The sequence below is a fragment of the Hippocampus zosterae genome, chromosome 5, assembly GCF_025434085.1.
Source record: "Hippocampus zosterae strain Florida chromosome 5, ASM2543408v3, whole genome shotgun sequence".
NCBI classification, from domain to species: Eukaryota; Metazoa; Chordata; class Actinopteri; order Syngnathiformes; family Syngnathidae; genus Hippocampus; species Hippocampus zosterae.
Genome location: NC_067455.1, coordinates 3,031,952 through 3,051,605, shown reverse-complemented (window position 1 = coordinate 3,051,605; position 19,654 = coordinate 3,031,952). Strand labels below are relative to the sequence as shown.

The 19,654-nt window shown below is 45.8% G+C and overlaps 1 protein-coding gene across 7 annotated transcripts in view; it reads right to left on the bottom strand.

Moving 5' to 3' along the window:
- The window catches only part of pou2f2a (POU class 2 homeobox 2a), a 78,637-nt gene that overhangs the window by 16,794 nt on the left and 42,189 nt on the right, over positions 1-19,654 (bottom strand). The window contains exon 1 of one of the 7 annotated variants that reach the window (XM_052065060.1): positions 597-1,078. The exons of the other annotated variants lie outside the window; for them this stretch is intronic. Within the exon in view, the coding sequence (XP_051921020.1) occupies positions 597-609 (13 nt within the window). The 5' untranslated portion in view covers positions 610-1,078. Of the gene's footprint in view, positions 1-596; positions 1,079-19,654 lie in introns of those variants that run through there. 7 annotated transcript variants of the gene reach the window in all.

The window sequence follows — 19,654 nt, the reverse complement described above, 5'->3', positions numbered from 1 at the left end:
AAAATGCGAGAAAAAACTAAAAAGTCAACAGTAAAAAATGGTGCAAATGTGTAACCTCGATCATTTTAAGTCGGGTAAATTTCTAGTTTGTTGTGACATTTGTAGCATCGTTGCATCACTGTCGGGGTTCAATTTAGCCGGCTCATACGGAGAATTATTAATAACATGAAAAGACATCTCGGATTCACCACTGAGGGAGGGAGAAAGGAGACATTTCAGAGGTAATTGGCTGCGGGGACTAACAAGCGCTCTTGACCTCCAGCTGACCATCACAACACGGTCACGTCTTGTTTGTTTTACACAAGAATGATTGGACAAAATTTAACCTGCGAATGAGGTGGTGCGGTAAATTAGCAAAATTAGCGGTTAACAAAACACACTTTTCTGATCGTAAAGACAAATGAGATAATACGTGAAGAGAAAAAAAAATACAAGGAGTAGTAGTCTGCCCAAAACATAACACTGACCTTTCCTGTCCACCTTAACTCCCCGCCCACAGGCTACCCCTTTGCTCTCCAATCACACACACACACACTCACACACACACACTGCCCTCCAAGCGTAATTGGTTGCCAAATTAAGTAGTCCACACTCACCTGGCAACCACATGGTGGAGAAGAATGAATCCTTGCTTTATGCAATTGCTGCTGTCTCAGTCCAAAAAAAAAAAAAAAAAAGTCAGTGTAACAACGTGTGTGAGTGTGTATATGTGTGTGTGCGCACGGGTAAAGAATAACTCACTGTAATACACACACAAAAGGACAGTCACGCTCTCTCTCTCTCTCTCTCCCTCTCACTAAGCCACTCTTACTCACTAAGCCACGCCTCCTCCACTATCACAACCTGCACCTCGACAAAAAAAGTGAGGGTCAACAATGTGTGGTAAGTGGGCCTGAAGGTAAGGGAAGAAGGAAGGAAGGTTGACAGTGAAAGAAGAGAAAGAAATGAAAAAGGCGGGAGGAGGTAGGGATGATTGAGAGTGGGAGGGACTGAAGATGTCAGGTGGATGACAGACCCGAGTGGAAAGTGACAGCGCAGCTGGAAAGTGCCACTCACACGCTGCACACTGGAAGGAAAAGAGTCACAACACACTCGACTCGTATGCATGTGATGTCTGTACTGTATTGGATGCAGGGTTGACCATCCCACACGTGCGGCCGTACAATAACATCCTCAATGTGGCGGAAATTTGATGAGGGCGTTTTGGGGGAAGGGGAGGAAATAGACCAACCCACTGCTGCTAAAACTGGATGTAGGCTGGGGGAGGAGGAGGTTGTATATTTTTTTTAATTTTTCAAGCAGAATTATTAATGAAAAGAATTGAGCATCAGTTTATTGCTGTGGAGTCGTTCTAGAGCTAGCTGCAACGGGTGGAATTCCAATATAGAGAATATACAAAACACGGATTGTTCCTCCTCGATACCATTTTCCCCACTCTCTAGTTCACTATTCACCAATACCAACATCAAGTAACCGAATTTCTATTACTCCGATGACATGAGGCAGAACTGTCACTTTGCGATACAGAATTCAAGTTCAAAATCAAATATTTTGGATTCATTTGTCATAGATAAACAAGAGTGAAAAAAAAACAGACAACTCCCTGAGTTTTAGTCTTTGTTCAAAATGAATTCAAACGTGCCGCCGTCAAAAGAACAGTTCACGTAAAATGACAAACTAATACAACACAACATAATACTATAATACAACAAGAAATGTAGTGTCCAAAGGAATACAGGTTCAACTGTTAAGCACAACACGGTTAAGTTGTGAAATAGGGCTGGCGATAGACCTGAAAAAACGATCACAATGATGTTCACCCAATATGGACAACTATACTGTAGTTGTACTTGATTTATACTTTTTACCCATTCACAGTGAGACAAAAAATATTAAATGATCTAAAATACATATTAAAAAAATAACTATTCAGAGAGAAAATGCCATTCACATCACAAAAGATAGGGACAAAAAAATGATGAAGGGAACAGGTGAGTATAGCACATTGTATAATACTACGAGTATGACAAAGTGCTACGTTGCTTGTACATGGTACTTTTCTGGATGGCAATCAGGTAAATCGGAATTAGAATCAGTTAGCAAATCGATGTATAAATGTTGGTAGCAACACAGTAACACTGCGCTGTAGGCAGAATGATAAATCTTCCAAACACACAACATAAATGAGCCCTTAACCACACGGTCATGTCACTTGCAGTGACAGTGTGTGGCAAAATGGCCGCCTCCACCCCTTCGAGATGGAGGGAAAATGAATTTTGCTGCTTGTTGGATATTCCGCAAATGTAATATTCATTAGGATGAAAGTGTGGACTCGTGGGGGTGAAGAACATTTTTGACTTGACTTCCCTTTTTAAGTGTGAAATGATGCCAAGCGTTGTCTCTTCCCTTTTATTCGCTCCTTCCTAACAAGTATGTTAGATTCATTAAAAACTCGAAACTGTCCATAAAAGGTATAAAGTAGATGTCGTGAAACGGGCTGGTGACAAGTCTACCCCCACCGGGACCCAAATGAGGACAAGCGCCATTGAAAACGCAATGGCTGGCTGGATAGTTGACGCTTCACTGTGACAGGAGGTTCAAGTGGCCACGAGGTAGCGCTGTTGAGCCGCAAATCAATGAGAATGGAAGGCAGTGGCCTCTCATGGTCACTTTTCCACAGCAACACGATTCCCTCAATTGTCACTGTAAACGTATAACTGTTGTAAGGATTGACAATTACCGCAGTGTAATCCAAATTCTCCATTTTAAGAAGACTGTCATATTAAAAACAGCATCAAGGTATTAGGAACAGAAAACCACAAAAAAAAAGGGGGGCAGACATTTATTTCAATGAAAGGGAATTTCATTGGACTCAATATTATTTTGCCCAAACGGAGTCAACATAAATGGATAGTATTAAAATTGACTGTCCTCTAAATTTCATTGGACTCAATATTATCTTGCCCAAACGGAGTCAACATAAATGGCAAATATTAAAATCGACTGTCCTCTAAATGACAATTTCTTTGAAAGTGGAGGAGCAAAGTGTAAGAAAATGTCAAGAAGCGAGGCCGACTGGATGCGCGCGACACTGTGGTGCGGCCACTCAAATATTTTTCAAATATTAAACTATAAATACAGATTGCTTTCAAGGTTTACCCCACACGAAACAAAAGAATATATTTGAGTTTACATTAAATTTGTTCAGGGAATGCGGAGTGAAAAACAAAAAGACAACTATGATGGAGGGGAAAAAAAAACAAGTAGGAAACACTTGATGAGTGGCCTCACTGAAAAATACAGTGTCTTGTATTTACTCAATTTAATTTCATCAAGTGGATGCGCACAAAACAACATCATCAGGATCCAGATACAATTTTTAAGTCGATGTAAAGTTCTATTGAAAAATTGTGTCTGGATACAGATGATTTTATTATTTTTTTTATTATTTATTTATTTTTCACTAAATAAAATTTATTTTATTAAAATGAAATTATTTATTATTATTAGTGTTTATTTATTTATTTATTTATTATTATTTATTTTATTTTGTGCAAACTACTTGACAAAATAACATTGAGGAAATTCAACACACGATTCATTTTTTTTTTCCGTTGTGGAACCCCAATTGGCTCCACATAATGGAACTGTACTGCGCAAGGACACCTGCCGTTGATAGGCGCTGCTGTTTTGGTTAGCAAAGTCGTTGAGCGAAGGTCGCATTATTTGAGAAAACACGGCATTGAAATTCGCTGTGAAAACAAGACATTTTGCTCCGTGTTGCACTCACCGGTCTAATTAGTTGGAGCCATTACATGAGAACCGACAGCATCGATAAAAATTTTAATTTGCTGCGAATGAGTCGATTTCCATCCGTTTCATCAACATACGAAAAGACAGATGTCAACTGGGATTTCGCTTCCACCGATTGGGCAGCAGATGCGTTTGTGTGATTGTACATGACCCCTGGTGGGGTGACCGGGTGCGCGTATGTGTGTGAGTGTGCGATGTGTGAGGAAGGACACTGACAGACGGGCGTGGGGGAGCATCCGGGGGTCAGAGGCTGTCTGAGCGGCACTGGCGTTGGCCGTGACCTTTGTCCAGTGTCCAATCTATCCTCATAACAAGCAAAGAGTGCGTGTGCGCCTGCATGTGTACGCTCGCGTGCATATCGGCAATGGCCATCGCTCCGGAAAAACAGGTAAATAAAATGAATAGAAAGCACGAGCGAACGGATGTCCGCACCGTCTTGCGTGTACAGTTCACGGCCACGGAGGGTCTTCCTGCCCCCCCCCTCAGCCTTGGTTACCATGGAGACCAGACCTAGCAACACCGCGGCCAAGACACTTCGATGATAGCGGTCTCAATTGAAGCGTGGCCACACGAGGCTCCGGGTGCAGGAAGACAACCAGCGAGAGCTCAGCGTGCGAGATGGGATTCATCCAGCCCCGCTTGAAGACGGTTTTCAAGACGTGAAACCGACAGGAAAATGCCATTTGTGTCAATACTGCGCGTGACTGCTGACGTTGAATCGAAATCCTGGGGGGGGGGGGAGGGATCGGAACTGTGGGAAATAATAAAATAATTAAAAAGAATCACCGGCTCGAGGTAAATCTGTAATACTTCATTGAAAGAGAGAATTTTCAAATGAAGAATGCGTCGTTTGTTGCATGAAAAGGCCGGCCGGAATAATGTTTGCGAGGCTGAACAAAGTTAAAATGGTTTCAAATGAGCTGGGAAGCGCTGAATTTGTCAAATGTATGTATTGATTGGGACACTTTCAAAATGTGGAATTTTTTTTCCTTCTCTTAAAGTAGGACTTCGACGTTGGTTCGAATTGCTCGCTAAATGTTTGGCAATGTCCTGAATGAACTGCACATTGCCGGAATGCTTTTAATCAAGTGAGAAACGGGAGGAGGGTGGAATGGGGGGGGAGGGGCAATAGATGAAAAAAAGGAAAACTGTCGATGCCAAAGTATTTTGAGAAATTGTGTGCGAATGCTGTGGAATGATTTTCTAAAGATACAGAAAAATAGGGAAATATATATTGAATTAATGAATATCAATTGCGTACGATATTTTTTTTCTTAAAAGTGGTCATTTTGCTTGAAAATGTGAAATTTTGAGAATATGGCCAAGCTAATGCCCTTGAAATGATTTGAATCGGTCAAGACGTGAATGAAAACGGAATCATGTACAATGTCTGAATGTGAAAAATGTGGAAGTTTTTGGAGTGCGCCAATTCTTCGAACATTGACAACAGATCAGACGCTAATTTGAATGTGCTGCACGTTTTGATTCTGGAAGGGGGCAGTGATGACTGCCCTCCAGGCATTCCTATCATGAAGACGAACGCCATATCCAAGACGATCGCATTTCTTCAGAAATTTACAACGGCCCCCCCTGCAGGACCACCTCAGTTTGAAACACCCTAATTGTAAATTATTTTTTTTTTTTTTAGGTGTGTTCTAGTTATCACTGAAAGTTGTGTTGATAAGGCAGGGTGCACGCACACACACACACACACACATATACACGCACAATGCGATAGAGAGACCCCAGGGAGGAAGATGGGGGAGGCTGAGGCCTCTATAGTGCCATCAATCACGAGACTGTCACAAGGAGGACCGGCAGATAGGAGTGGGGGGGCAGGGGGGGGGGTTACAAAGATCGACAGAATAGTAAAAAGATGGAAGGGAGGTGAACGAGTGATGGAAGCCAAGGTGACGATGGACAGAGGAAGAAAAGGAAGGCGGAGGATGCGTTCGTAATGGCTCATTGTCGGGGCCTACTGCGAGTTCTTGAGAAGAGTCCGGCGGCCGTTTCTCGCTTTGGCTCGGCCTTCCTATTTCCACACACACGCGCGCACACGGCCTCTAATTCATCTAATCCATCACATCGCCGCTCTTACGGCGGGCTCACTGATGGAGCCGCCAAGTCCTCTAACGTCGTCCGAGTCGCGAGACTGCAAGGTGAGAGATTAAAAAATCTAGTCCGGTGTTTTTGCGGCGGGTGGGTGAGGGTGTCGCAGCGGGATTAGAAATGAGTAGAGCGGCGAGGAGTTGTGCTTGTCGTACGGGAAACGCAAACATCTCACCTACGCCTACGCGCTTCGACGCACCTCTCCTGGATGATGTGGCCGGCCCGTGGGGAGGCGGGACGCAACCGACCCCGCGGCCGTCTCCCACGACGCTATACGCCAAGGTTGAGACTGAAATTGTTTCTAGGGGGGGGAGGGGGAAAAAAAGCGACTGCCAGGGACAAGTGGCCTTGAGGTTCACTTCCACTCCGCCTTATGCTTTCATCTACGCTGAAGGTGGGCAAGCCCAGGTCCATGGGCCAAAACAGGTAGAGCGAGATGACACCTTTGTGATGTCAAATCCTCAAAATGGCGGTCACGCTTTGACGGCATTTTCCAAGTGAGACAGAGTCTGCCATCTTGGTTACCTTCTTCTGAATGGGGATCATTTGGGAGAGTTTGTGAGTAGAAATTTGTCAAAGTAGGCCCAACATGGCTGCTTCAAAACAACATGACCATTGTCCTGACTGGGGCAAGGAAAGCGATCTCTACATGGCATGCTTATTTCAACTCACTTCAATTTGACTTGCACGGCTCTTTGAGAACCGCCGCCGCTAGCACAAAGCACTGTACACAAAAAAAATACAAGCCAAAAATGAAAACGACAATATAATCATAAACAACGGCGGTCCGGCAGTGGTTAGCACGTGGGCTTCACAGTGCAGAGGTACCGGGTTCGATTCCAGCTCCGGCCTCCCTGTGTGGAGTTTGCATGTTCTCCCCGGGCCTGCGTGGGTTTTCTCCGGGTGCTCCGGTTTCCTCCCACATTCCAAAAATATGCGTGGCAGGCTGATTGAACACTCTAAATTGTCCCTAGGTGTGAGTGTGAGCGTGGATGGTTGTTTGTTTCTGTGTGCCCTGCGATTGGCTGGCAACCGATTCAGGGTGTCCCCCGCCTACTGCCCGGAGACAGCTGGGATCGGCTCCAGCACCCCCCGCGACCCTAGTGAGGATCAAGCGGCTTGGAAGATGAATGAATGAATGAATAATCATAAACAACGAAAAGCAGCCTTTGTCTCATCGAAAAATATACTGTACCACTTGCACCTTTTTGTTTTGTTTTGTTTTGTTTTTTTTTGCAAAGAGGAATCGCCATTGTTCAGTATGGCGGCGTGAGACTCGGGAGGGCATGACGTCACTCACATTTGCGGCAAGCTTAAGACAAACTAAAATGTTGACGTTTAAGCTTAAATGTAGTACCTTTCCAGTTGAAGTCAATAATACTTTGAAAACGGATGAGAGAACTACATACAGTATATATAAGTCCAGTGTATAAAAATCCCCACATCGTGATTAGGGAGAAAGCGATGCGTGAATGATCCCTTTTTGGGACTCATTTTCTTCTCTTTCATCACTATATTGACTATGTTGAGGACGTTTTACGATAAACAGTACCGGTACTTGAAAATCTCGACAGTAAGTCGGCGATGAGTATGATTCCAGACAAAGTCCTTGCAGGGCCCCTGATGGGAAGATCTAAAAAGTCTGAAAATTGGGCTTCCAGGAGTTGCTGTTTTTTTGGCCAACCATCCCATCTTTCACTTTTCCTGCATCATCATCATCATCATCATCATCATCATCATACATTTTGTGAGCGACCTTGCCCTCGTCTTCCTCTCATGCAAACTTTCTCTTCTCCCCCTCGCTCCGTCTTTCTCTCTCGGTCGTGTTGGTCAGCAGCAGCTGTGACATCAGCGGCCACTCTTCTCGCCTCCGATTGGACATTCGGCCACGTTGCCAGGCAACAGCAGTGAAAGGTCTCAGTGTGAGCGTGCACGCCTCTGCTGTGTGTGTGTGTGTGTGTGTGTGTGTGTGTGTGTCTGTTTATAGCGAGTGAAAGGTGCGCGAGCCATTTTCCACGCCTTGCCCTTTATCTGTGCATGAGGAATGATCGGAGCGCATCCCGAGGTTTATCTCCAATCAAAGCATGCAGATGATTGGCCGCCTGCACCACAGAAGAAGAAGAGGGATGAGAGCGTGTCTTGTTAATGCGGGGGGAGGAAAAAAAAAAAAAAGAATCAAACGAATGTCTGTCTGCAACGTCTCCACAAATAAACGTGTTCTCATTGTGTGTGCGTAAGCCCCCGGGAGTGGGTGGTTATTGTATCTGACACAGCGGCTCTTTCGCGCGCCTCATATTTCTGGGCCGATCGATTCCTCTGACTCCCGACAAGACAATAATCGCACCTCCCTCTCTCACTCCATCACTACCATTATTACTGACCTCCCCGGGGAGCCAGAAGGGTGGAGGCTGGGTGGGGTGGGGGGGGGGGGGTTCAGGGAGGAAGGGTGAGGGATGAGAGGGAGACGTGGAGTTGACAAAATGAGCCTATGATGATGAAAAAGCAAGAGGGGACAATGTTGAAAGTGAGACGGTGGGGAAGGACGCGAAGGACGGTGGGAAAGATCCGTTTTTTTAACTGCATGACAAGGAACTATACCGCTCAAGAGAAAAAATATAAGAATAAATCAAAAACGGTAACCCACAGATGATGTTTTCGGAGGACACAAACGGCATGAAATGATCTACGGGGGGCTGGGGTGTGTCAGAAAGGTTCCCGGATTGCCGTCACAAAAAAGTGGATTTGAAATCTAAACGACAAGTTTTCCGCTTCCAAGAAATCCCACCTCCTCCGCCACACTTTCACGCAGTCCTGTAAGGATTCTCCTCGGCAACACTGTCATCCTCCCCCCCCGGTCCAAAGTGAACAGCAAAACTTGTGGTTTGTAGTTTGGGTTTGAAATATAACCTTTGGGACGGTAATCCTGGAACTTTTCTGACACAACGCGTAGCTGTCAGAACAACACAACATCCATGCAACCTAAAAAATTCACAGCAGCGTAATGTAGGAATTCTTTTATATTTATCGCTCCGAAGTGCCTTGGGCAGTTATGACTTTGGTCTGTTGCAAACCGAGGACGCCCCTGTAACTGTGAATAATGTTGGATTTAATAACTAAACGTAAATAAAAAAATGGAACTCCGCCAACCCCCCAAAAAACAACAACAAATGAAGTAATTGTTATATATAATGTACATTCATTCATCTTCCGTACCGCTCGATCCTCACTAGGGTCGCGGGGGGTGCTGGAGCCCATCCCAGCCGTCTCCGGGCAGTAGGCGGGGGACACCCTGAATCGGTTGCCAGCCAATCGCAGGGCACACAGAGACGAACAACCATCCGCACTCACACTCACACCTAGGGACAATTTAGAGTGTTCAATCAGCCTGCCATGCATGTTTTTGGAATGTGGGAGGAAACCGGAGCACCCGGAGAAAACCCACGCAGGCCCGGGGAGAACATGCAAACTCCACACAGGGAGGCCGGAGCTGGAATCGAACCCGGAACCTCTGTACTGTGAAGCCGACGTGCTAACCACTGGACTACCGGGCCGCCTTATAATGTACATTAAATGATATAATAATGTAATATGATCCACAAACCATCTAATGTTAGAAGTTTATTATTATTATTATTATTATTATTATTATTAGAGAGTCCTATAGAAAAGCAAGATTTCTCAAAGCGGATTTACGGGCGTCATCCGACAAGGACAAAGCCCCAAAAGTCACGGCTGGCATCAATTTGATGGCGTCAACTGCGCTTTTGCTGCACATTCGCTCATCGTTTCCTTCTTACCATTACTCGCTGTTGACTTTTACAAGTTGCACACAAAAGTAGAGCAAGGGGAAATGTTGATTGATTTGCCGTTGTCACGTAAATAGACCAGGAAAAGGTCAACAGTCTGGCCGTCACGTACATTTCCACCGGATCTGATCGAGGGAATACGCTCAAAGGCGATCACCGTCATCGACTTGAAATATATCGGGAGGGGGGGGGGGGGGTCACGATTCTTTGATCGGCAGCCCCTGCTGCTCACTTTGGTGGCATCTCCAATTGTGAGCAATGCGGGAGGGACGCTGGGCCCCGTGTCGTTTCTGCCGCCACCGCCGAGCGATGGCGTTGCCGAAACTGAAAACGAAGTTGGCGCCTTCGTAACTCGAGGTACCGCTGCGGCGTGAAATGGTACACATTGCATCGTAATGCCGGTTAAATGGGCCTAATATATATTAGGTGCACCAGCAATCAAGGTCTCAAAAATCTCTCTTTTTTTAGCTCTGACAAGGCTGCACCGGTGTCATTATACCGGAGACAAATTCCTTGTGTGTTCGACATACTTGGCCAATAAAAGACGATTCGGATTCTGATTAATGGCCAAAACACAACGCCGAACGTCTGTCTCGATGCGCCACGCAAGCTCTAAGCAAAATGAGAAGCAGAGTTGAAGGATTTGCCGTTTTCTAATAAAGGAGCGAATGAAAAGAGTATGACGGTTGGGGGAGGGGGGTGGGGGAAGGGGGGGGGGTTGTTTACAGGTGAAAGATGGAAAGTCTGAGAAATATATAGGAAGCGACACACACACACACACACACACACACATGGATAAATATATGAAGACACGGCCGGAGTGCCGCGGAGGTGGCCGCTCAGAAACATGATGAAATTGACAAGAGCACAATAGTTGATTGGCAGGCGAACTCCCGCCATGCCATTCAAGCGCGGAAGAATGAAACGCGCAAATTCACCGACGGGCCAATCAACGCAGCATGCCGGGCGACACGCGTGCACGCACGCGAACGCGCGCCGGCCTTTTGTGCGCGGCCCGTCGCTACTGCTGCTGCTGCGCGGCTTTGAATCCAGATTACAATTACAGTAATTGGCTCAATTCCTGCGATTTCTGTTTGACCCGCTCACCTCGTCCTCGCTGCGGCTTCATCAATATTCTGGCACCTGTATGGCCACATGCTTTGCCTTTGCTCCTGGTGCATTGGCCCCTCCCCCCCCCCGCTACGATTCCTTTTCATACTTTCCTCTCTATCACATGTTACGTTTCCTCTCACATAGTTGGGGCACGGGGGAATGTATACTTTATTCATGCAGCATTTATTATGGAGAGATAGAAGCAGCGATACAGTGCAGGGTTTTTTTTGGGGGGGGGGGGGCAAGGAGATGGTGAGGAAGGGGGCGATGGAGGTGCTGCTGGTGATTGTGGTGGAGGAAGGGGAGGAAGAGGAGGGTTAGGAAATTGGTCTGGCTAGCGGAACAGCTTTTCACCCCTCTCTCGCTCTCTCGTTCTCTCTCTCCCTCCTTTTCGCCCCCCCCCCTCTATTCTGCTTTGTATTCTGCAGAGATGACAGGGGGAAAGCTTTATTGCTCCGAGTTTGTATCGATCGGGGCCCCTCGGAGGGGGGAGGCCGAAGGACGCGCTGAAGGGGCCTTTTCGCAACGACGGCGAGCCTCGCAACAAAAGACAACCCCCCCCCACGCCCCCCGCCCTCCTCCGCGCGCACACTCCTCGTGCCGATCCCTCCTCTCAGTCCGCGAGCTCGCTCAGAAATTCTAATTCATTGCTCTTATTCTCAAAGGTTAGCAGAGAGAAAGAAAGAGAGAGGAGGATGTCGAGATTCTCGCTCCAAGTGAGGAGCCGGGGATCTGATAAGCCACAACGGCGCAAACAATGAACGAGCGGAAGAAAGACGGAAAATATGCCTTTTAAGCGCCTCCCAGTTGAACCTGGAGGAGGGAGTAAACTCCTCTTCCGCACTCAAGGTTACAAAAGGTGCAAGGAAACGACAATCTCAGCGATTCAACGCGATTTGTGACGACGGAAGCCATTTTGACGTTGGTGGTCATTTCGCGAATGGTTGACGGATACCTTCAAAGCAAAATGGCGGACGCCCTGACCCCCTCTTCTTTCTGATTTTCGTATGTCCTGTTATGACGCGCCGGGTTTCGTTTGACTACATTATCCGTAGGAATGACCGCGTATTCCCGTTTGTCTCTATGCACACTCTGAACTCTAAAACTCAAGACACAAGCTCAAGACACAAATCAACCCAAGACACAAATGGCAAATGTCAACAGTGGCAACAGACGGAAGCAATTCTGCGTAAATCATACAGATATGAAATATCACATGCGATGTTGATTTAAATCACTTCCACGTTACTCCTTAGGCCACCCACTGATGGTTATTTTGCTTCTCTAATTATGGACAAACATCATTGAGCCTATTTTTTTAATCCATATTTAATTTCTATCTATACTTTCACTTTATAGTTTCATAGGGAGTGTTTTGGAGGGGGGGTCAGATGCAGTCGTGCATTTTACCAAGCAGTCTGCTTCGTTGACTTGGCTAGCAGCGATCCGATATACAAATGGGATTTTCACTACTGCTTTTGGTCAGAAAATAACCGAAACGGTTATTTTTCGACTGAAAGACGGTACGTTACCCGAAATGTGCGACTCCAACAACAAAACAAACAAAAAAAAAGGCACACCGTGTAAATCCAGTCTTTGTAAATTCAGCACATTTCAAGAGCATTTCTTTCCGTTTGACGAGCAATTCATGAAAAAGGGGGCGGGGGCCACGACCCCACGCCAGAGCCAACCGACCAAATATTTGACCGATGCGTGGACACACTCACACACACACACACACGGGCTGTTTATCCGTTAATGGTATGCACAGCCAGGGAGGAGAACAGATTGTCCATCAGGAGGAGAGAGGGTGGGGGCCATGACAGAGTTCAAGTCCATGACCAGAGGGCTAGAGGAAGGTTAGGGGGTTGACGGTTCAACTCCCAAGAGGGATGAAGGGGAGAAGAGGATCCCCTGCTGTCTCCCCTATTCCAAAACTCCCGGCGGCGGCAAACGACAATAATACCACCCCCCCCCCCCCCCCCCCCCCGCCACACACACACACCGCCACCCATCGCCCTCCACTGTCCAGCCTGCTGCTGGCCCCTTTCGAGCCCGTGGGTAAACCTTAGTTTCTTAAACAAACACACACATGCAATGCGGGCAATCACATAGATAACACACTATCGCAGACAAACATAAGACTACTTTTCATCTCGCTTCCGACGAGCAATTTTTTTTCTGCCTTCAGAAGGAGTACCGCAGTAACAGAGGCGGGTGCGAAGGGGTCAGTCGGTGGACGATCAGACATTCTCTGCTGGCCTAAAAACAAACTGAGAAGCAGTGACCTACATTTCGAGCCTAAATCGAATGTACGTATTACTTGTTCAATTAAACTGGATGAATTTATTTCCAACGGTCGTGATTCGTGTGTTGAAACTTTTTGTGTCCAAACAGATTTCAAGTCTCATATTGATGAATTCAATAATTGTGGTCGTATTAAAAGGTGGATTAAGAAAAAGGCCAAGTCCCCGCTGAAGGCCCAGCTACCAAACGCAATGAATAAGGGATGTGAAATTCATTTTGCCTGGGACGGAAACTCACGTCTCCAAAATGGACCTGCCATTGAGCCACGTTTGCCTTTGACCTTTGACTTTTTCACCTCCGTTAACGACTTTGATACTCGGAAGGTGGAAAAATAGCTTTGTGGACTTTGTGCCCGAGTTTCTGCTCTTTTGCCTTTTTATATAAGCGGCCCAGAGAAGGAAAACGGCGTAGAAATGTTGGCTTTGGCTGGGTAAAAGGGGATAATGTTTATCTGAGGTCTCTTTCCGTGTCCCGCTTTGCTGGATAAAAAGGCAAAGGGGGATGAATGCAGTATCATCCGTTAGTGCAATTTTGCAGGATTTCTGCTTGAAAAAGTCTCCAGATAACAACATACAGTCACCAACGTACCAGAAGCACCCTTTTATAGTCATCAGAAAGGGTATGCAATATATTGATGCTGTAAATTTGTCTCGTAGTATAGATTTGGACTCGACCAAACAATCCCAATAACACATGTTGATGACATGCTTTTATCTCTTTCAGGGTGAAACTGGCTTCACTCAGGTCTGACGGCATCATTTTGAACTAGGTCCGGTTCAAAAAACAAATCTAGAAGGGTCACTCCATCCTCCCTGCTTTCCCAGGAAAATACTGGGGGAATGCTCCACGCTAAGCTAATTTTCTCCGCATGAGCACGGTCGGCTAGCTAATGTGGCTAAACGCGGTCATACCAAGTCTCCTTCATTTGCAAACCGTTTTAAAGGTTGCAAACAGTTTTTCTTGTCGCTATTCAATTTTGAACATATTGAAAATTGTTGAAAATTGTAAAAAATATATAATTTTTTTTTTTTTTCAAAAACAGTCCTCGCGTTTGCCAACATGAGCAAGCATTTGCCGCTCAGTGCGATACGGGTTTGAAGTTTCTACGCGCAGACATAAAAAAAAAAGTATCGTTATTACTAACAACACATCGAGCAACAAAATGATATACCTTTGTTTTCATTTTTTGTTGTATTTCTACCGTATAAACCCATTCAGAAACTCCTCCGTTATTTTTACGCCAACATTTTTATTCAATTGTTAATGTGATCCAAATTTTAGGACATATCGCCCAGCCCTAGCAGAGTCGTAACAGAAGATCCGGCATCTGATATCACCTGAGAAGGTGGAAAATCGCAAAGTCAACTTCCCCCCACTTTTTCTCTCTTTCTGGTGATTACTGGTGATTTCAAAACTGGGAAAATTTTGATTTTTACATGGAATGCAAAAAGGCTCTTTTATGCGATGACTGTGAGAAGTCCTGTGAAAAGGGTTGTGGTAAAAAAAAAGGCAAAGACATCAACGCTGCGTCTTTCGTTCCTGCAATTTTGCAGATTATCTGTGCGGAAGAAGCTACAGATCACACACTTGCACCTTTTTCCCCCCAACCACGTTGTTGTTCTGTGTAAACGACACCAACAAGGAACATGACGGACAAAGTCCGCCAGGCAATTTTCGGTGAGACATATGAATCGGTAACTGTATAAAAAAAAGGCAAAAGTGGATAACGCCAGGTCCTCTATTACCAATTGCCAATTTTGCGAGGTCTCGGTGTGAAAGCGGCTACCGTGACAAAAAGAAGAAAAGAAAAAAAAAACACACACACACACAACCCCGCGTATACCTTTGAGTTCAAACGAGAATGATTGGCAGTTGCCCTCCCTCCCGTTTTCTCATACGGGAGCAAATCATTCCATTGTGAGCGACATCGTGGCCGATAAGTGCTTCGCTGTTTCCATCTCACTTAGTCCCCTTGTGGAAAAGACCAAGCGCAGAAGCACATCACTTGCAGCAGATGTGAATGGATATGAGAGATTTGAGTAAACACCAGACACACACACACACACAAACACGAGGATCTCGGCTCTTTATTTCTTTATATACATCAGCATTGATATTGCTTGCGCGGTTTAACTTGCAGTTCCAGCGATAGAGTATACAACAGAGACTAACACACACACACACACACACACACAAATACCTGCAGGCCCTTGTGAGCTGGATGCATTATTAAACACACAGGATTACACATGTACAGACACAATATGACTTCACAGTGCAATCGGGTGTACTGTTTACTTGAGTGTCCATGTGAAAGCCTTTAATTGACCTCTACTTAACTGCAGCTCTGGCTACCATGTTTTAAAGGCATGGACAGGACGTAGTACGTGGACATATTTCCTCCAGTTGAACGTAGTGGTGTGTTTTGTTTCCTCAACCGGGAAGTTTTTTTTAAACACATTGATACATTTGGATTTTTGCAGACCGTTTGATCATGTTCCAGAAAGCCCGCTCGCATGAGAGGCGAAACGCATTCTTAGAAAACCAGAACAGTCCGGTTGCAATGACGTAAACAAAAGTGTTGATGAAATCATCACTGGTGTCTACCAGAGGTGAGGCGTTTATTTATCTTAAGTGGGTGACAGCTGTAATGTGGGAGAGAGGGGGGGGGGGGGGTGTCCGTGGCCAAACCGCAACTCAACCACAACATCAGCAGTGAGCGTGTTTACATCTGTAGGGCGTTCGGGCCGGTCCCAGACTCTCACGGTAATCGATGAACGAGGGAGGGAAGGGAGGTTGCGGTGTGGCGGGCGGGGAGGGGTCGGGGGGGGGGGGGGGGGGAGAAAAAAAATCGGTAAAGAAAGCAGGTTATCTCCCGTCATTAGGGGAGCGGGAATTCCCGTCCGCAAGGGTGGGGCAGAGGAAGAAAACACCGGGGTTCATTGACAAAAAAAGGGAGAGCAAGGGGAGAGGTAGAGGCTATGTTTGGCATCGGGAGAGAGCAGACAATTATCTGTATTGATTAGAGCGGCCCGGCGCTGTGAAGACTGAGAAAACTATGACTGGATCAATAGCGGGCAAGAGGAGGGAGGATGGCGGTGGTTAGAGGAGACACGGACCAATCGGGAGGAAGCGTTGACAGAGATAAAAGACACGTATTACGACAAACAAAGAAATAGAAACGGTTCCTGAAGCAAAGTTGAAGGAAGGTGCGATAAAAATCGAAGTGGGAGCACGATCGGAAAGAACACACGGCATTAGCTTGGAAATAACGTCACTCTTTAGCATTGATTTGTCTACGGAAGCGAACAGTCATTCAAAAAGCCTGCCAATGCCCCCCCCCCCCTCCCTGTCCCCCCCCGGCCCCCGCCTCCTCCACTCCACTCCCCAACTGTCACAGCAGCTGAGAGCGACATTGCCTCCATTCACAATCATGGCAACTTGTACAAAACGATGCTTTGCAAACAACTTTAATAACGTATATTACGCTGTCACTCATCCGTTACTCAACCGCAGCAAGTGGCCAGTGCTCATTTGGAGAAAAGGTGGAGATGTTGATTTGTACAAATGGCGCTAAATAATACTTGTTGGCGTCCAATCACAATTCTCAACATCAGCTTTACAGATTCCATTAAAGCTCTGCCGGCGGCGCCTAGCATCACACATGGTGGGAGATCAAATGTCACGGTTCAAAGCAATAACGGCCATTTGGGCAGGTGTGTATTCCAGGCGGGCCATTTCTTCATCCTAGCTGATTAATTGGAGGAGGTGTAGTGCCTACAGTACGATGTAAAATGCAAAGGCAGGTAAAGGTCAGAGCTTCTGTTCCAGCAAATTTGCAGAGGATCCTAGCCATCTTTTTTTCCCTCATGTTTATGCGGAACAGCGACACAGGAAAAATAATTTTTAAAAAAAGTTTTATACAGCCCACCAAGGGGGCAGCACAACAGTTATGCAGACAAACAAAGAACTCAGGTAAGTGACTCAGTCTGCTGCAGGGTTACAGAATTGTTTTGCCCACAATTCAAAGCAAATAAATACACACAAACATGCACGCACACACACACACACACACACACACAGAGAACACTTTAACAATATATTTCCTTTGACTGAATACGAGCATGTTTTGCTCCAACCACTCCATCCTAAGTCTCTCGCCTGCAATCACATCACAATGTCCTCAACCTGGCTTCACTGATATCTCACAGACAGGAAACAATTCGTCCACATCAACAACAGCTCCTCCTCCACTGCTCCCTGGTCTCATGGTGTCCCCCAAGGCTCTGTGCTTGGTCCTCTTCATCCTCGCTCACATAAACAGGCATCAACTTTAACCTCACTAGCGACAACTCAACCCCGTCCTGCCTCCTCTCACTGTTGCAACCTTGGACTCCTTTTTGATGGTAATCTCTCTTTGGACCAAAATATCTCTCGACGGTGCCGCTCACTTTCTTTCACTGCCACGCAAACCCTCATCTAACTAGAATACATCCAGAATCTAATCTACGGGAAAATTTACTGGTAAATTCAATTACACAAATCGATTCAATTCGCGGTCGCCATTTTCGAACTTTTTAAGGACATGCAGTTTAAAAATGATTTATTGAAAGATTATTAGACTGGTGGCGGCCCGGTAGTCCAGTGGTTAGCACGTCGGCTTCATAGTGCAGAGGTACCGGGTTCGATTCCAGCTCCGGCCTCCTTGTGTAGAGTTTGCATGTTCTCCCCAGGCCTGTGTGGGTTTTCTCCGGGTGCTCCAGTTTCCTCCCACATTCAAAAAACATGCATGGAAGGCTGATTGGACGCTCTAAATTGTCCCTAGGTGTGAGTGTGGGCGTGGTTGGTTGTTCGTCAGTGTGTGCCCTGCGATTGGCTGGCAACCAATTCAGGGTGTCCCCCGCCTACTGCCCGAAGACGGCTGGGATAGGCTCCAGCACCCCCCGCGACCCTCGTGAGGATCAAGCGGTTCGGAAAATGGATGGATGGATGGATATTAGACTGGTGTGAAATTTCTTGCAGTCGTAAACCAAACATTCTTGTAAAATGTGCGTATTTTGACATGAATGCTTGATGATTATCATCACAGTTCAAATGACGCACAGCGTGTGTTTGTGTGTGCATTTGCAGTTTCGCGTGGGAGGCAGTAAAGAAAATCTAGATGGAAAAAAAAAAGGTGAGCGCTCTTCTCTTTACCCACACGGAATCCACCATCTTGATTTTTCTCCGCTAACGCGCAAAAACTGCACTAAACACATGCACCCTTACCGAAGTCCGACTTCAAAATGTGCGCGAGTGTGCGATGAATCTCCCAGCTACAAGTGACATTTTTAGAAAGCATCGACTCCACTACCGAGGCCACCTAAACACACGCGCACAAAGGCACACTGGGGAGCACATATTGTACATATTGTAGTGTATTGGACATTACACAATGATAGAATTCAGTTCAATTTCTCCTGATATGTTGTGGCACCGAAGAGAGATGTATTGTCAGGAAGGGTTTGTACGAAAGCCAAACAAACAGATGAGAAACATAAATTCTGATTTAGGGGAGATGGGGTGCGGTAGACGGGATATTGAGGAAACCTTTGGTAAGGGCAGAGAATGTCAGATTTGACAAATGACCTTTTAAACATGGAGCAGATGTAGAGCGTCGTGTACACTGCGGACAGAGGGAGGTTACACTGACGGGGAGAAGATAAGGGGTCATTGCTGGGGAGACAAAAAAAAAGAATCGCAAACTAAACTTCGAGGGAGGAAATCGGTGCATCAGGTGCCCCCACGCAAGAAGGAAAACCACAAATCCTCATAAGTTTCCTTCATTTCATGTTCTTAATTAAAGCGGACAGGGATGAATTGTCCAAAAATTCAAGTGGGGCTTTTGATCCAGTTTTGACTTTGTGAGTCTGGGCTTTTTTTTGGTTTTATTTTACGACAAACTTTGCTCCCGTGCTGCAGCCGAACGCAATCAGTGAAATTGCTCACAATTAAGTGTCAACCTTTGTCTGGTCTTTATAGTTCAATTGTAAATTTTGCAGCAAATGGACATTTTTTTTTTCTTTTGAAAGACCTCTGCCTGGACGTCTCCGCTTTCGACGACTAAATTCGATGTCAAGTAAAAAGGATTTTAGGGCCCGAGTTGACTTATAGACTTATATAAATATGTTAATATTTGCGCATTCATTGAATACAAAATTTGCACCTCTGCTCTGACCAGCGGTAATTACAATCAAGAAGAAAATAGACCTCATCATTCAGCTGGTCTGTCTGGTTCACCGGGTAGTTTTGTAGCAATCTAACAAAATGGCTCAAGCAAATTTGCTTTTGTAGAACCCCTGCCAGGAAGTGGCCAAAATTACCAAAAAGCGGCCACTTTGGACCAAAATAGACGACTTCCTGTATCTTTCCAGTCATTGCTTCTTGAGAGATTCTGACTCATAATTGGCACATTTCACGTGGGGGATCGATCTTTAAAAGGTGTTTTTGTTTTATTTTGGGTTCTT